The 19217-nt window shown below is 38.7% G+C and overlaps 1 protein-coding gene across 4 annotated transcripts in view; it reads right to left on the reverse strand.

Annotated features, from left to right (window-relative positions):
* Nucleotides 1–7077: 7077 nt before the first annotated feature.
* cica (capicua transcriptional repressor a) overlaps nucleotides 7078–19217 on the reverse strand; it is a 166661-nt gene continuing 154521 nt past the window's right edge. For 3 of the 4 annotated variants that reach the window (XM_060904838.1, XM_060904839.1, XM_060904836.1), the window contains exons 20-21: nucleotides 16447–16572; nucleotides 7078–8390 (exon numbers count right to left, since the gene is read on the reverse strand). In XM_060904838.1, coding sequence (XP_060760821.1) covers nucleotides 8104–8390; nucleotides 16447–16572 — 413 coding nt within the window. In that variant the 3' untranslated portion in view covers nucleotides 7078–8103. The remainder of the gene's footprint in view (nucleotides 8391–16446; nucleotides 16573–19217) is intronic. The other variant, XM_060904837.1, reaches the window with a different exon arrangement.

Genomic DNA, 19217 nt, shown 5'->3' on the forward strand with positions numbered 1-19217 from the left:
GTGAGTGTGAATGGTTGTCTGTGTCTATGTGTCAGCCCTGTGATGACCTGGCGACTTGTCCAGCGTGTACTCCGCCTTTCGCCTGTAGTCAGCTGGGATAGGCTCCAGCTTGCCTGCGACCCTGCAGAACAGGATAAAGCAACTAGAGATAATGAGATGAGATGAGATGTTCCTCCATTGTGGCACAGTGATCGTGCTGCTGGATCAAAATTGTTTCAGGCAATGTGAAATCTACTGATGGCGAGACGAGGCTTCAAGCACTCAAACTTCCAGACAGATGTGTTGGAACACTGAGCTCTATATAAAATCTGGAGAGCTCGTATAGACTGGTCCCAAAATCCAGAATTGTGACACCCAAAGGCATTTTTGAGACAAAGTCGGCAAACAGTCTTATTTTGTCAATTTGGGTGTGCCGAATTCAAATCTGCAATATGCCGAGCTCTATCTGACCTCTGTTGACCTCTAGAGGTCATTGAACTTTGGGCCTGTAAACGTCTCAGCTGAACCCAGTTTCTCAGCTTTCTAAGGAATGAAATATACTAAAATGATTAATGAAGTTAGCAAATGGCCTTGTTTGTTAAATGTTTGGGTGCTGAATTCATTTTTCATTTGTAAAACGACATATGACCTCTGATAAACTCAAGGTCATTAAACTTGGCCTATAGGCCTATGCATTTAACGGCATTTTTAAACTGACTTTACTCCCCCAAAAAGAATATGAACAGACAAAAAACAAATAGAAAGGAACAAATACAACATTAAATGCCAGTCCGTGTACATGTGACTTACTTTTCACAATGAGAATGCCTAGGCGATCACCTTACATAACATTGCATTACATTTAGCAGTTATTGTTTATACAAAGCTACTGAAAAAAGGACAGATTCAGCAGCATACAAAATGTGGGGGCATACAGGGTATACAGGTTAATCAGGGTTAGTATATATGAGAGTTTTTTTCTTTGTTGTTTGTTTTTTGTAAAGGCTTTACCCCATTTAAAACAAAACAAAACAAAACAAAAAACAAACAACAAAGAAAAAATCTCTCATACTAACCCTGATTAACCTGTATACCCTGCATCTCTGATGGTACAGTTGTGTTCAAAATAATAGCAGTGTGTTTAAAAACGTGAGTAAAGCTCAAAATCCTTATAATAGTTTTTATTTCCATGCATTGGGAACAATGCACATTATATTCTACATCAAAACATGAAGAAAAATGTATCAATATTTTAATTACTTTACAGAAAATGAAGAAAAATGAACATTGGGCTGTTCAAAAAAAATAGCACTGTCTGCATTTTTCATTACAAACTCCAAATATTTACTGTATAAACTGAAAAAATCTTAAGGATTCAGTATTCCTGTGAATCACTAAACTAATATTTAGTTGTATAACCACGGTTTCTGAGAACTTCTGGCACCTGTGAACAGGTATTCCAGCCCAGAATGATTTGACAACATTCCACAATTCCTCTGCATTTCTTGGTTTTGCCTCAGAAACAGCATTTTTGATGTCACCCCACAAGTTTTCTATCGGATTAAGGTCCGGGGATTGGGCTGGCCACTCCATAACTTTCATTTTGTTGGTCTTGAACCCTGATGCTGCTCGCTTACTGGTGTGTTTGGGGTCGTTATCTTGTTGAAACACCCATTTCAAGGGCATTTCCTCTTCAGCATAAGGCAACATGACCTCCTCAAGTATTTTGATATATGCAAACTGATCCATGATCCCTGGTATGCGATAAATGGGCCCAACATCATAGTAAGAGAAACATTCCCATATCATGATGCTTGCACCACCATGCTTCACTGTCTTCAGAGTGTACTGTGGCTTGAAATCAGTGTTTGGGGGTCGTCTGAAAAACTGTCTGCGGCTCTTGGACCCAAAAAGAACAATTTTACTTTCATCAGTCCACAAAATGTTTTTCCATTTCTCTTTAGGCCAGTCGATGTGTTCTTTGGCAAATTGTATCCTCTTCAGCACGTCTTTTTTTTTAACAGGGGAACTTTGCGGGAGCTTCTTGCCGATAGATTAGCTTCACACAGGCATCTTCTAATTGTCACAGTACTCACAGGTAACTTCAGACCGTCTTTGATCACCCTGGAGCTGATCATTGGCTGAGTCTTTGCCATTTTGGCTATTCTTCGATCCATTCGAATGGTAGTCTTCTGTCTTCTTCCACGTCTCTCTGGCTTTGCTGTCCATTTTAAAGCACTGGAGATCATTTTAGCTGAGCAGCCCATCATTTTCTGCACTTCTTTACAGTATATGTTTTACCTCTCCAATCAACGTTTTAATCAAAGCACGCTGTTCTTCTGAACAATGTCTGGAACGACCCATGTTTCTCAGGTTTTCAGAGAGAAATGGATGTACAACATGTGCTGGCTTCATCCTTAAATTAGGGCCACCTGACTGACATCTGTTTTTTCACAGAATGAATGATCTCACTAATTAAACTCCACACTGCTATTATTTTGAACACGTCCCTTTCACTTTATTCGATTACACAGACTCAGGAACATGCATATCATGAATGTTGGGTCTGTTGGTTTTCTATGACTCTACTACACCTACTGGTAAATTATTTGCCATGTAGTAATATAATTTCCACCAAAAACAGTGATTGATCTGGTTAGTCGTGTTGGACTGCTATTATTTTGAACACAAGTGTATGGGGTTGCATTGGTGCGTGTGGCATGGGCAGCTTACACATCTGGAAAGACACCATCAATGCTGAAAGGTATATCCAGGTTCTAGAGCAACATATGCTCCCATCCAGACGATGTCTCTTTCAGGGAAGACCTTGCATTTTCCAACATGACAATGCCAAACCACATACTGCATCAATTATAGCATCATGGCTGCGTAGAAGAAGGGTCTGGGCACTGAACTGGCCAGCCTGCAGTCCAGATCTTTCACCCATAGAAAACATTTGGTGCATCATAAAATGGAAGATACGACAAAAAAGACCTATGACAGTTGAGCAACTAGAATCCTACATTAGACAAGAATGGGTTAACATTCCTATCCCTAAACTTGAGCAACTTGTCTCCTCAGTCCCCAGACGTTTACAGACTGTTGTAAAGAGAAAAGGGGATGTCTCACAGTGGTAAACATGGCCTTGTACCAACTTTTTTGAGATGTGTTGTTGTCATGAAATTTAAAATCACCTAATTTTTCTCTTTAAATGATACATTTTCTCAGTTTAAACATTTGATATATCATCTATGTTCTATTCTGAATAAAATATGGAATTTTGAAACTTCCACATCATTGCATTCCGTTTTTATTTACAATTTGTATTTTGTCCCAACTTTTTTGGAATCGGCGTTGTACTACAAAGCACTCTACCTCTATTCATACCTCTATCACTCCTACTTTTTGGTTTTTTTAATCCCTTGCTTTTCTTCCCATTGGTTTCCGTTCTTCTATCTATTTTTCTATGTTAATATCTAACTTCCCCATCGATTCCCTGGACCAGCAGGAATGGCTCAAGTGCCCTTGAGCAAGGGACCTAATCTCCAACTGCTCCCCAGGCTGCTCTGGGTATGTTGTACATTTGCTCTGGATAACAGCATCTGCTAAAATGCCATTAACGTAATGTAATATAATCTCTCTCTCACTCTAACTTCCCCATCTATTTAATTTCTTTATCTATCTTCTCTCTCAAATTTTTAATTTTTTTTTTGCTTTGCAAGCACTTGTATTTCCTTCACGAAATGCAAATCTAGTTCTTTAAATTTAATGTAGTAACATTAAATTTAAAGAACTAGATTTGCATTCCGTGAAGGAAATACAAGTGCTTGCAAAGCAAAAAAAATTAAAAATTTGAGAGAGAAGACAGATTGATAGATTATATCTTCTCTCTCAATTTAAAAAAAATTTTTTTTGCTTGCAAGCACTTGTATTTCCTTCACGAAATGCAAATCTAGTTCTTTAAATGTAATGTTACTACATTAAATTTAAAGAACTAGATTTGCATTTCATGAAGGAGATACAAGTGCTTGCAAAGCAAAAAATTTTTTTTTAAATTTGAGAGAAGATAGATAGATTATATCAATGTATATATAAGTAATAGAAAGAGGATAACAAAGGGTGTTTGTAGGTGGGAATGATGCCCTGTGATGGACAGGAGTTAATTCTTTCTACTAAAACTTTGACTATCTGAATAAAACAAACAAGGCAACAAATATTGTGTTAAGTCTTTAATATTTTCAATATTCTTTTGTTTAGAAATATTGCACATGATCACCATGCCTGCTTATGAGCTAACCCTCAACTTTCTCATCCAAAAAAGTTCCTTCTTCAGCATTAGATAATGACAATTTGTTGGATACACAATTAAACAGTGAACACATACATGTACAGGTGTGCATGTGTGTGTGCAAGCATTTCTCTGATGTTGGGAAATGAATGAGTTAAGTGTCAGATGTCATTTTGTATATTTGAGAATCATTTTATCTCTACATTAATAGCTAGCTCATAGGCATAACAGTCTTCTAGTATGGATGCATTTGGGGTCAAGTCAGATCTGCTGAGGTGCATATTAGGTAACATTATATACAGTACACACACTATATATATATACACATACACACACCTGGGAATACTTTCTTAGGAAGACCTGCTCATTCATGCAAGTATACAATCAGCAGCAGTGCAATGTATAGAATCATGTAGATTTGGATCAAGATCTTCAGTTAATATTCACATGAATTCACATATTTGTTGGAAGTATTTCAGAAGCTGCAGATCTCTTCAGATTTTCATGCACAATAGTCTTCAGAGCATCCAGTGAGTGGCAGTTCTGGAGGTGGAAATGCCTTGTCGAGTAAAGAGGTAAAAGGTTTATGTCCAGACTAGTTTGTGCTGACAGGAAGGCTATGTTAACTCCAATAACTACTCTTTACAACCATGGTGAGCAGAAAAACATCTCAGAACACATAATACATAGAACCTTGAGGTGGATCAGCTACAACAGCAGATGATCACATCAGGTTCCACTCCAGTCAGCTCAGAACCAGAATCTGAAGCTACAGTGTGCACAGACTCAAAGAAACTGGAAAGAAGAAAAAACATTGGCTGGGCTTTTTCAAAATTTCCCACAACACTACAGACAGTTGCATGTGAAAATTCCAGATCAGTAGTTTCTGAAATACTCAATCCAGTCCATCGGGCACCCACAACCATGCCACAGTCACTGAGATCACATACTTTCCCCATTCTGATGTTTTATGTGAAGCTCTTGACCTGTATCGGCATGATTCATGCATTGTGCTACTGTCACATAGTCATGTGACAGTAGCACAATGCATGAATCATGCCGATACAGGTTATTGGATAATTGCATGAATGTGCAGGTATGGGTATACAAGTGTTCCTAATAAAGTGGCCAGTGAGTGTATGTAAGTATATACATGAAGACTGGGAAGTATCAAAGTGTCAGTACACTCATTGGGCCTCATTTATCATTTGTTTGTGATGATCCCACAAAACCAATAAAAGATAAAGCTCATAGACAGCTACAAACCATTATTTAGAGGCAGAAGGGGAAATTATTTTAACTAATGTCTATGCCAATAAAATATTATTTAGCAGTGTGGAAGCACCTGAAAAGTCTAAAATTTGGAGGTCAGTTAAGGTCAGTTAGGTGTGAAGTAAGTGAGGTGAAAAGAAAATGGTTTGGCATGACAATAGAGCTTTTAACGAGTGGTATTATTTGGCTTTATTCATGGCTTTTGTTGCCTTGCTTTTTATTTATAAAATTTTCCATATTAAATATGTCTTTAATTAGTGCTATTCATACAAAATAACTGGTTTCACAAAATCGTCATTAAAATTGTATATAATTGAAAAGTGATTTATTTTTCTTGACAGTATAATCTCATCTCATCTCATTATCTCTAGCCGCTTTATCCTTCTACAGGGTCGCAGGCAAACTGGAGCCTATCCCAGCTGACTACGGGCGAAAGGCGGGGTACACCCTGGACAAGTCGCCAGGTCATCACAGGGCTGACACATAGACACAGACAACCATTCACACCTACGGTCAATTTAGAGTCACCAGTTAACCTAACCTGCATGTCTTTGGACTGTGGGGGAAACCGGAGCACCCGGAGGAAACCCACGCGGACACGGGGAGAACATGCAAACTCCGCACAGAAAGGCCCTCGCCGGCCATGGGGCTCGAACCCAGGACCTTCTTGCTGTGAGGCGACAGCCCTAACCACTACACCACCGTGACGCCCCAGTATAATCCATATATTAAAAAAAATTCCCAGTAATTTATCAACAGATTTGAAGCCAGTCAGCTGAGGTTTACATTAGTTAGTCTCCTTATGCTAATTTTACACAAACTCAGGTGCTTTCCTAGGATGTAAGCGTTCTTCCCAGCACAATTTTCATGAATACCAAATTTCTACAATTTCTGAATAAATCTGTTCATATCTGGATTGATAAATGAGGCCCAATGTCTGGATAGTTTGTTTGGATTACTTTTTAAACACTCAATTATTAATGTTATTATAATAATTTTTTAATTTATTTTTTCATCTATATATCATTCTGTAACACCTTTATCCTCTTGAACAGTGAATATCTATGGCACAAAAACTGGTCACTCATCTAAAATCTAAGGAAACTTCCCATCAAAATAGTCCTATTGCACCAATGAAAGATGTGGCAGCTAAAGGAAAGGGGAGATCCTGAGAAATGCCGCCTTAGTGCTGGTCTCAGGTCTTTCCCTTTGAATAAACCTATTTAAGAATCATCCATGGTTACAAATTCTAGACCAGCCCCTCAGGGGCACTTTCCAAACAAGTTAGGTAACAGTTTAAGAAGAAGCAGAAAATAATATCAAAAAGGTTTTTTGTTTTGTTTTTTAAAGGAAACCTATATGCTACGGAAGGAACAATAAAATTAAATGAAATGCAGTTGTTGGTTAGTTTCTTTTTACATATCTTGAAAAACAAACACTTTCCTGATTTAAAGTGTGGTCCAGGACCACATTTTGTGCAAACGTCTGATAAAAACATTTAAAAAAAAAAAAGGCGGGGGGGGGGGGGGGGGGGGGGGGGAGCAAAGAGCCTTAAGCCCCTGAGCCATCATGGTTATATACAGTGAGAGCTGGAGTTGAGGAAAGGCCAGAAATAGAGGCATGAGAAGAACTTCAGATAATAGGCTAAAACAGTCTTTTTCTTCTGCCCCAAGGCATGGATAGACTAATTGGTCTGTGCTAGAAATGCCACCAAAGTTAATAATAAGAGAAGAGTTTTGTGTATATTGTTTTTTTTTTTTTTTGGGGGGGGGGAGGTAAATTTCCACCAATACAACACAACTACAAATGAAAAAAGTATGGATTCATAAATTGTGTGTGTGAGTTTTTTCATTATTCATGCTAATGATGTTCCATTTGAGAAGATGCATCCACTTCCTTGGTTTATGTGTTCTGTGTTGGTTTCTTTGTTATTGTGCTGTTTTGGCAGTCACTATCACTTTTGCTTTCTGCTTAGCTGCAAGTGATAGTCTTCAGTTGTTGCTTTTGGAAGGTTTGGTTCTGAGCCTGTTTCCCCACAAAATGGACGTGTTCCATTGCACAAAGACATCTCTTCCTCTCTGGCCACACAGTTCTGTCTCAGTTTCTCACAAATCAAAGTGCAAGTGCACTCATTTTCCACCAATTTCCTACAGACGGTCTCTCTTTTTATGCCAGGCAAAGAAACTTTGTGCAGAATGCTGTCTTAGGCGCCACAGTAAAGGGCTCCAAATATAAAGCAAGTGACGGAACAACTACCTGGTGCACTTATTTGTGTGTTGCTGAATATTTTGTTGAAAAGGTGCTTGTGCCTGTTGTGAAAATTAATGGATTTTGTGTATTTGCATAAAATAGATGTATGTTGGTCAGTCTGTATTAATGGTCACCTTGACACAGATAGTGTCCACTGACAGGAAAATAATGACGTGAAAACAAGTGAAACAAAACTCACACAAATACCATAAATTCAACAAAAACCATGCAAGTGCTGTATATTGTCAGTGGACCGGGTTAAATCTGCCTGCTGCCCACTCCTACATTCTAGCATATCTATCCTCTCTCAGTTTTCATCTAAGATCCTGTGATTCATCCATGCCAGGCTTGGGCTTTTCCCACTCACAGCCCTTTTCATCTACCCTGGCCACACCATCTTCACCAGTTACAGGATTGGATGGTCCTGGTGCACAAGCAGAATCTGAACCACTGAAAGGTCCTCCCATCACTGTGGCCTCTGAACTACCAGGTGTGGCAGTCTGCATGATCTTCTGCCTCACTTCACGAATCTTCAGTTGCAAACACACTTTAGTGGGGAAAGTATCAGAGTAGCGGGCCTGGAAAGCAACTGTGGCCTGGGCTAAGATGAAGAGTAAAGGAAAAAGAGAGGATAAACATACAGATGATGAGTATAAAAGAATAAATATTAAAATACATTTAGTTTCTTTTTTACAGACTTCCACAGATATTCATTACCAAGAAATACTGGTGATAAAAATAGACTTTCAAAGTACACAGAATCATAACATCGACTTGGCCATCTAATCTAAATGGAATGATTATTTGGTGAATTCTTCTACAACCCTAATTCCATAAATTTGGGACACTGTGTAAAACATATAAAAACAGAATAGGATGAGTTCCAAATCAAGGAAAACCCTATGGATGGATGGATGATTTGAATCATCATAAATTTGTACCATGATTTATTGTCACAGAATACATTATTTGCCTATTTTTAAGTGTTTCCTCTGTTTTACTTTTATTTCAAGCATTAGCATCATTATTCTAATGCCAGCTGTTCGACAACCCCGATTCCAAAAAAGTTGGAATGCTGTGTAAACTGTAAATAAAAACAGAATGGGACAATTTCAAAATCATAGAAACCCTATATTTCATTGAAAATAATACAAATACAACATACAAATATCAAATGTTGAAACTGAGAAACTTTACTGTTTTTCAAAAAATATGCTCATTTTGAATTTGATGTCAGGCATACATTTCAAAAAAGTTGGGACAGGGTGTTGCATCACCTCTACTTTTAACAACACTCTGTAAATGTTTGGGAACTGAGGAGACCAATTGCTGTAGTTTTGAAAGAGAAATGTTGTCCCATTCTTGCCTGATATACAATTTCAGTTGCTCAACAGTTCAAGGTCTCCTTTTGTCTTATTTTGTACTTCATAATGTGCCAAATGTTTTAAATGGGAGACAGGTCTGAACTGCAGGCAGGCCAGTTTGGCACATGGACTCTTCTACTACAGAGCCATGCAGTTTTAACCCTCTGGGGTCGAGAGCTTCGCCGGTGAAGCTCAGCAGATTTAAAATGATCAGGTCATGTATTTAGATAAATATCTTCGTGAGTTTTTACCATGCAAGCATGATAAACATCTCATCTCATCTCATTATCTCTAGCTGCTTTATCCTGTTCTACAGGGTCACAGGCAAACTGGAGCCTATCCCAGCTGACTACGGGCGAAAGGCGGGGTACGCCCTGGACAAGTCGCCAGGTCATCACAGGGCTGACACATAGACACAGACAACCATTCACACTCACATTCACACCTACGGTCAATTTAGAGTCACCAGTTTACCTAACCTGCATGTCTTTGGACTGTGGGGGAAACTGGAGCACCCGGAGGAAACCCACACGGACACGGGGAGAACATGCAAACTCCGCACAGAAACCCTCACCGGCCACAGGGCTCGAACCCGGACCTTCTTGCTGTGAGGCGACAGTGCTAACCACTACACCACTGTGCCACCCATGATAAACATATTGACAGAAATTGTATACTTTATACTTTTCTATGTGCCCACTGCCAAATAATACTATATTTTTTTTAAATTACCTCAATTAGATCACTGCAAAAAATGATATCTTAGCAAGTGAAAATATCATGAAAATAGTTGAAATGATCTAACATTTCCTATTAAAAGAATACAAGACACCAATTCTGAGATTATTAAACTTAGTTCTAGATTGCAACCAACTTATTCTAAGATGTCTTATCAAGTAAAAATATCTGTCAATGCAGCAAGATAATTTCACTAGTATTAAGTAATTTTCTCCTCAAATTCAGTTTTCAATTTTTTGCAGTGATGAAATATAAAACTTGTCACCTTACTCGGTCGCACCGGAGTCAGACCACTGAGCACCCACTTACGCATTCATAAAAGACTATTCACATAATAACGGCATGATAATCGCTTTCACTCTTTTGGTTTTGATTAATTTCTTTTTTGCGGTGGGAATGCCCACTGTAAACAGGATAAAATCTGTCAGTCATAGTTTAAGTGACCTGTTTGGAGGTAAAACGTGCTGTGAGATGGCATGTGGATTTGCGAGATGGCACTTCGGATGATTTAGGACAGTGATTCAATTCATGATTCAAGACAGCGATTCAATTTCAGCAGTTAATTGGATCTTGAGAACTGCAACACTGATGATAAGCGGTGTCATTTTGATCTTCGACTCAATCCAGCCAAAGATCAACTCGAGGAAGTGTAAATATTTCTTCTATTTCTTATAAGCATATCAACTGATATGCATGTGTTGTAGTGCATACACAGGAAAAAAGACTGAGCAATATTTCCAGAGTTAAAAGTATTTTCCTCAAAAATAGTTAATTTTGCTCTATTTTGAGTTTAGAGAGTAAACTTTGGAGTTGGAGTGAGAGCAAAATTACAGAGTAATTGTGTACCAGAGTAAGAGAGTTGGTTGTGGATCTGAACTGAGTAAAATATTACAAGAGTTAATTTCAAGACACACTGAATAGAGTAAAACTAAAAAAAAAAACAGATAAATGAAGATGTTGTAATAAGCAGTTTTAGAACTGTGTTGGACTGTGTGAAAAAAACACATTATCTTACCCATTGTGACGAACTGTTTTGATCACTTGACCTGATGGGATTAAGAGTTGGCAGTGGGAGGGGTATTCACTCTTCTCATTGAATGGAAGGGAGTTTTTTACTCTTCTCATTGAATACCCCTCCCACTGCCAACTCTTTATCCCAAAACAATAGGACATAAATTTTTTGATGGCCAGTTAAGTGTCCAAATCAATGGAGCAGATTTTAAGGTTTTGTGTTTAATACACTCAAGTGACCAAAACAGTTCGTCACAATGGGTAAGGTAATGTTTTGTCACACATTCCAACACAGTTCTAAAACTGCTTTTTACAACATCATCTTTATCTGCTTTTGTTTTTTAAAGTACAATCATGATATACATACAGTACTGCATGTATATTATTGTAGCTGAAATTGTGCTGAATACAAAAGTGTGTGTATATATATATGTGTATATATATATATATATATATATATATATATATATAACTTTGAAAATACTGTTTAGATTTGTTGAAATTGACAAAATCAGAGCATGCCAAAATCATTAATGCCAGAAAATAACCTCTGACCCCAGAGGGTTAATATGTATAGAAAGCAGTTTGGCATTGTCTTGCTGAAAGAAGGAAGGCCTTCCCTGAAAAAGATTTTGTCTGGATGGCAGCATGCTGCTCTGAAATGTGTATATATCATTCAGCATTAATGATACCTTCTCAGATGTACAAGCTACCCATGTCATGTGCACTAATGCACCCTCATACCATCGCAGATGCTGGCTTTTGAACTGTGCACTGATAACAAGGTGAATGGTCCCTCTCCTCTTTAGCCTGGAGGACGTAGTGTCCATGATTTCTAAAAAGAATTCTATTTTTGATTTGTCAGACCTCGGGACAATTTTCCACTTCACCTCAGTCCATCGTAAGAGCACGAGCCTAGAGAAGGTGGCAGTGTTTCTGAATATTGTTTATATATGGTTTTAACTTGCATTTGTGGATGCAGCAATAAACTGTTTTCACAGAGGATAATTTTGTGAAGTGTTCCTGAGCCCATACAGTGATTTCCACTATAGAATTGTCTGCTTTTAATGCAGTGTCGCCTGAGGGCCTAAAGATCAGAGGCATTCAGTGTCAGTTTTCAGCCTTGTCTCTTGCATACAGAGGTTTCTCCAGATTCTCTGAATCTTTTAATGATTTTATGTACCATAGATGATGTGATCCCCAAATTCTTTGCAATTTTACATTGAGCTACATTTCTCTTAAATTGTTGCACTGTTTGCCCATGCAGTCTTTCAAAAAGTGGGGAACCCCTTCCCATCTTTATTTCTGAGACACAGCATCTCTGGGGTGCTCTTTTTATTATGTTACTGACCTGTTGCCAATCAACCTTTTAAATTTTTTTTTTTTAGCATTACATAATATTTTCAGGGCGGCACGGTGGTGTAGTGGTTAGCGCTGTCACCTCACAGCAAGAAGGTCCGGGTTCGAGCCCCGTGGCTGGCGAGGGCCTTTCTGTGCGGAGTTTGCATGTTCTCCCCGTGTCCGCGTGGGTTTCCTCCGGGTGCTCCGGTTTCCCCCACAGTCCAAAGACATGCAGGTTAGGTTAACTGGTGACTCTAAATTGACCGTAGGTGTGAATGTGAGTGTGAATGGTTGTCTGTGTCTATGTGTCAGCCCTGTGATGACCTGGCGACTTGTCCAGGGTGTACCCCGCCTTTCGCCCGTAGTCAGCTGGGATAGGCTCCAGCTTGCCTGCGACCCTGTAGAAGGATAAAGCGGCTAGAGATAATGAGAATGAGGATGAGAATGAGATAATATTTTCAGTCTTTTGTTGCCCCGTCCCAACTTTTTTGAAATGTGTTGCTGACATCAAATTCAAAATGAGCATATATTTTTCAAAAAACAATAAAATTTCTCAGTTTCAACATTTAATATGTTGTCTTTGTACTAGTTTTAATGAAATACAGGGTTTCCAAGATTTGAAAGTTGTCATATTCTGTTCTTTAGTTATGTTTTACACAATGTCACAAATTTATGGAATTGGGGTTATAAAACATTGGCTCAGCCTATAACACAGAGTGTCAAATTCTGCCCCTGGCATCAGTATTTTTGTGTACCCTTGAAGGGCCATTGTAACGTCATTCTATCGATTAACTATAATAACCTAGGTTCTGCAAGGAGAACAGGATATAAGAAGAATTCACATGGGATTATACCTGATTATTTTGGAAATTAAGTAAGAGCCCACGTGCACTGTAAGTGGAACTTGTATCTGAAGTATGTGTAACGTGGGTGGTTGTGACACTGTGGTCTACTTTGAATTCTAGCAAGTATGAAAATGCTGAATAGTAGATACTATGCAGTGTTTTCCCCAGAAAAAAATTAAAGCCCGGGGGCGTCGTGGCTCAGGTGGTTAAGGCGCCGTGCCATGAATGCGGGCGACCCGGGTTCGATTCCGGCCCGAGGTCATTTCCCGATCCCTTCCCGTCTCTCTCCCGCTCATTTCCTGTCTCTACACTGTCCTATCCAATAAAGGTGCAAAAAGCCCAAAAAAATATCTTTAAAAAAAAAAAAAAGAAAAAAATTAAAGCCCTAAATTCTGGCATGATAATACACAGGCAATTGAGTGCCAATGGTGTGAAAGCAAGTGCCAAAGGCACCAAGCAAAACTAGGGGGGTCCGGGGGCATGCTCCCCCGGAAAATTTTTTGAAAATCGCTGCTCTCAGGTGCATTTTCAAGGTCTCTGAGAGGTTTTAGATCCATGATTATAGGATAGATTTTACCAGTGTTTCAATGATTTCTGACCTAAATAGTATTAATGTAAACACATTTGAAATTTCACCTTAAAGTTCAACATGCAAGTTAAACTGTTTTGTTATAGATTACTTAGGTATATGATAGATTGAAAATCTACAGGGATTCCTTAATTATCTATGATCAAGTAGTGTTGTAACAAAAATGTGCATGAAAATATGAACAGTGGTTTGCTCCATCTTATGCAATCCAGTGAAGAGAATCGATCATCATGACCTCCTGTTGATCACAAAGGGATCTGAACCTAAGACCTGCCACCTTAAAATAAGTTGCTGTATTACTATAACTGTAATGATTTAGAATGTTTCTGATGCAATTACCGTAATATATGTAGAACTAAGATGCACTGAAAAGAAAAGTAAGGCATCTGCATATTATAAAGTTTAAATTTTGGCACTTTATTAAATGGACTAGATTAAGATTAAAACATATTTAAAGGAAAAGGAAACTTAATTTCTACAGTTTAAGTTTGCAGAAAGATTATGTACTTATAAACACATTCATGAAGAGAATTTGTTAATAAGTGTCAAATGTAGCATAATTTAGAATAATATTTGGCAGTGTGAGGTCACTGTGAGCCTTTAACAAAAGAATAATCCGGAGCCGCCTTTTGTTAAATGGATCCCAGTGACATCGCACTGCCAAAAATGCTTATATGATGATTATTTGAAATTATGCTATATTTGACTCATTTGGACAACTTCACTTCGTAAGAGTGTTTATAAGTACATAATCTTTCTGCAAACCCAAACTAATGAATTAAGTTTTCTACTCCTTTAAAGCAGATTAATTCTCCTTGGCTTTTGCTTGGCCCAATGTTGGGCAACCCTCTCATAGTCCATCTCGCTGTCATCCATGCTGATGTGGATCAGATTGTCCAGTGAGTCTTCTCCTCGCTTATTAAAGTCAGTCGGCTTTGTCCGTCTGATGAGGGACAACATCGGCAGCCAATGAGATCGCTTATAATGAATCGGAAACTTCCGGGATGTCTGACGTTTTCTTTCGATGTTTTTATTGGACGGTTTGAACACGTGATCTTGACATAGCCAACAGATTAGTTTGTTTACATCATACCAGGCAGACATATTACTTTGACAGAATCAACACAAACATTGGAAAAAAAGACCGCTTGTTTAACACAAATATCAATCAGTATGTAAATGGATCTGTTATTTGCTCTCCTATGTATCTAGTTACTTGTGGATAGGAAATTTAACGTATCAGTATAAATCTAAGCGTATTGGCAGGCAGAGCAAGCGTATCGGGCCTGATACGCTAAAACGCTTTGGGGAAAACCATGCTATGGATCACATCACCATTAAGGCCTTTATACACCTGATACAACATGCCATGTGAAAAATTCGTGTGCAAAATTTTCACACACAGAGAATGCCCACTGAGTCTGATGAATATTTTAAATATTTCACTTTCTATTTCATGCTGGTTTCACACTGGTCTTGTACTGCAACTGTCAGTAGTGTCCTGAGTGAATTATGGTGTCTTCTAGTAGTGATGAAGACATAATAATTATAAACATGCTCTTAAGGAAGAGAAAGTGTTGGGTGCACATGTTGTTAGAATGGAGACAACACCACTTGGTTTTAAAACATGTGGTGTTAAAATGTGTCCTGGGTGATCAGGTCACAAGTGGACAGTGCTAAATAAAAAACAAAGTGTAAACAACCACCAAGGCACATTCAAGACACATTCACTCAAACCACTTTCCAAGATGGTCAGGGATCTATTTGACCAGTAGGCAGAAGTGTAAATGATAATGTGTCCTGATGCATCCCTGACAAGTACATAATAGGAAAATACATCATCAGTGCAGGACATGGTGATAGTTTTGGTGACAGTGCACCAATGTTCATCTTGTCCTTTTTGCAAGTTGTAAGTGACTCTGTCCTGCCAATCTCAACAGTTGAAATATGCATATTAGTTCTTGAAACATTTTTGTTTTCTTAGCTCGTCTGTGCTAAATAAATATGATGCTTGTCTGGAGACAGAGACTGGCATAATAACTGTGTGCAGGGCCCTTTGAGCTTCTAGTGGAAATGAAGTAGGCAGTAACGAAATCTGAACACAAGTGGTCAGCTTGACACCTTGGAGGTGCATGATAGACACAGGTGTAAAAGGCGATATGTCTCGGCTGTGCACTTGTGAGCTGAACACCCAAGACACATTTTAAAACCAAGTGTAAACAGGGCCAGGGAGTTGAAGCTGAGAGACAGAATGTTGGGCAACAAGAAAAAAAAGCGACTCTCATGGTGTTCAAAGATGAAATATAGCTGCTGAGCTCCCAGATGTGAGTGATGCAGTGCATAGCAGAGGCTTGCTGCTACATTCAAGGCTGTTTCCCAACTTTTTTCTGCTTGTTATTGTATTGTGTGACATCAGTGAAACCCAGTGGAACCCTCATTTGATTGGTCAGGAAATCATTTTCATATGCGATATTTAACAATAAACAAGACTATTCTGAATGTATTTTTTCATTGTACTGAATTTCATTCTTGGTGTGCAAAGACTAGTAAGAACATGTATTTAATAACCTGTGTGATTTCGTGTGAATATTTGGTCTGAAAATTCAGACAGTTTAGTCTTTGCAAGTTCACACAGCATCAATGAAACAAGTTTCTGGGCTGCTTGACACAACCTATAATAAAACAGCTTATTTACTTCATTATATTATTCCATTAGTACATTATTCCTTGATTGACAATGTCAGGCATGAGTCAGCTGTGACTGGATACCTGATGGGAAGAAAGAGCCTTGTTCCTGAAAAAGCTGCATGACAAGTGCCCGGCGCTGATCCAAAGTGCGGCGAAGAGAGTATGGTACACGGTCCAGCTCACCTAAAATGTCCTCAGTCTCTCCTGCTGAGAGAGGAGAGATGGTGGTATTAATAAAGATTATCAATCTGCACATGCAAAATAATTGTTCTTCATTATGTGGATCTGCTATATAGCCTAAAGTTTATGAATCCAGACATGGTGGCTCACATTCATGCTAGGTAATGAATAGGAAATACTAAAGATGATCAAAGTTTAACCTATCATGTCATTCCACAGTCGGGGGGTTGGGAGAGATATTTACATTTATGAATGTGTAAGTATAATTCATTATAATATCTTCACATTGGTCTGATAATGCTGAATGACATTTTGCTGAAATTATATTATCTGTTCACTGAAGTGTAGGTAGTCGTTGACTTACGACCGATCGACTTTACGACCATCTGGTTATGACTGGCAAGTGTTTCCCAGCTGAGCTAGCTGAGCGTACGACAGTTTCCGCCCCAGCTCCCAGCAGCACCTCTCGCTGCGTACAACAATTTCCGCCCCAGCTCCAGGCACATGCGCAATCTCTCTCGCGTGCCCTCGTGCACTCCGTCATACAGTTTCCGCCCCAGCTCCAGGCACATGCGCAGTCTCTCTCGCGCGCCCTCACGCACTCCGTCATACAGTTTCCGCCCCAGCTCCTGGTTTATGAAATGAGCAAATGCTCCCGCCAGCCCGAGCGCTGCGACAGCTAATGATGACGTAGACGACCCACAGCCAAGCACCAGTGATGCCAGCGGTCACTAAATTTTGTATTTTGCTATGTTTTACATTTGTATTTTGGTATGTTTCAAACTAAAATGTTTTCTATTTTTCACACCTGTATTTCATATTTTTTGTTTTGCACATATTAAACGAATTGTACTGTACGCAGTGTAGTATGCAGTGTTTGACTTAAACCAAATAATGAGCCAAGGTAATGAAATAAGAAAATGTTGATAAAATAAGACTTTAAGATGATTACAATATCATCACAATCACACATCACAATATACTTACGTTCATTTAACATAGGCCGACTTACGACCAGATCGGTTTACGACTGGTCAGTCGTAACCAAACACAGTCGTAAGTCGACGACTACTTGTACGTGTGTTTTATGTTTTAACCACTAGTTCAATGGACGGCAAATTACCAGAGGTAGAGTAACGAAGTACATTTACCTGAGTACAGTATTTAAGTACACTTTTTGAGTATCTGTACTTTACTTGAGTATTTTTTTTTGTGGCAACTTATGACTTTAACTTCACTACATTTGAAAGATAAATATCATACTTTTCACTCTACTACATTTCTATTAAGGTCCTCGTTACTTGTTACTATGAAGCAGCTCTGAAAGTGATTTTTTTTCTTTTCTAAAATGTGGTTGTTTTTTTCCACAGGTGACACTGAGAGCCTATCAGTAATCACTAGGGTCACGTCACATCCATAGATTGTATAAAATCAAGTTCACTGATTTCTCAGCAGCATTATTTAACAATCAGTTGATGGCAGAATGGAAGGAAGTAGTCCTTTTGGGGAATGCACACAACCCTGGCTATAGCTAGAACCCATTTTTCAGTTTTCTGAAAGGAATAAAGAGTCATTTTGTTTTAAATGTTTGCTTTGTTTGCCTAAAATGGAGCACATCACAGCCTACAAAAACTTGCCATCCAACCTGCAGAAGCATATTGAGGTATGTAAATGTTTTATTCCAAGAGAAAGCTTGCAATGAAGTTGTCTGTGCTTTTAGAGCTAGCGATAATGTTACAATAGCTGTGCAGTCTAGTTAGTCAAATGACTTTCTATGGATTTTCCCGCCAAGTTGCCATAGCCTTGTCCATGGCTAACGTTAACACATAGCTAGTTAACTTGGACACCGTTAGTTAGCATGTAAAAATGGAGTTATGCTAACATGAATAACGTTAACTTATCTGAAGTCCTTTCAGAAATATGTTTTAGCATAATCTTGCCAAATAATCAAAATGTAGAAATCTTTCTTTTCTAGTAACGTTAGTTACCCAATATGATTTTGAGTTTGAAAAGAGTTTGCTAGCATGTTGGGTAGAGCTTCATTGACTAGCTAGCTTAACATTAAACCACAATGATTCCACAGGCAGATTCATATGTGCATGAATACATACACTTACACATGCGTGCGCGCACACACACACCCTGTGAGATGGACAGTATTGTACTAGTCAGTCACAACAAATTGCTGGAATTTTTTGCTTTGATGTCAGATGATGGTCTTGCATTTTTTTTGTCTTGCTTAAAGCAGTGTTGCTGTTGGGCAGTTATTAAGCTAAAGGTGCGGACCTGGGTTTTAATCAGGTTGGACTGTCATTTTTATTTTCTGAGCATTTGTCAGGTTCTGTGGACTTTTTAGCCTGCTGTTCATTTACCTGGCCACTAGATGTCACCATTCAGCATTTTTTCTTTTACCCTTGTTTTTCTTGGGTTACACTTGTCTTCAGGCTATTGGTTAATTGAATCATTGAGGGCGAGTAGTTGATTGGTTGGCCTATATATATATGAGTCTGTTTTCTTTTCACTCTGCTGAGTTCTCCTGTGAGCCACCATGTGAGTACTTGTCCTGGTTTTTCACCATAGCTGTTTGCTCCACTGTTCTGAACTGCCTTTTTGACCTCTGCACCTGTTTTTTCTAAGAAGAGGATTGTTTTGCTTTGGACTTTCTTGATTGG

This window comes from Neoarius graeffei, chromosome 22, assembly GCF_027579695.1.
Source record: "Neoarius graeffei isolate fNeoGra1 chromosome 22, fNeoGra1.pri, whole genome shotgun sequence".
In the NCBI taxonomy this organism is placed as follows: Eukaryota; Metazoa; Chordata; class Actinopteri; order Siluriformes; family Ariidae; genus Neoarius; species Neoarius graeffei.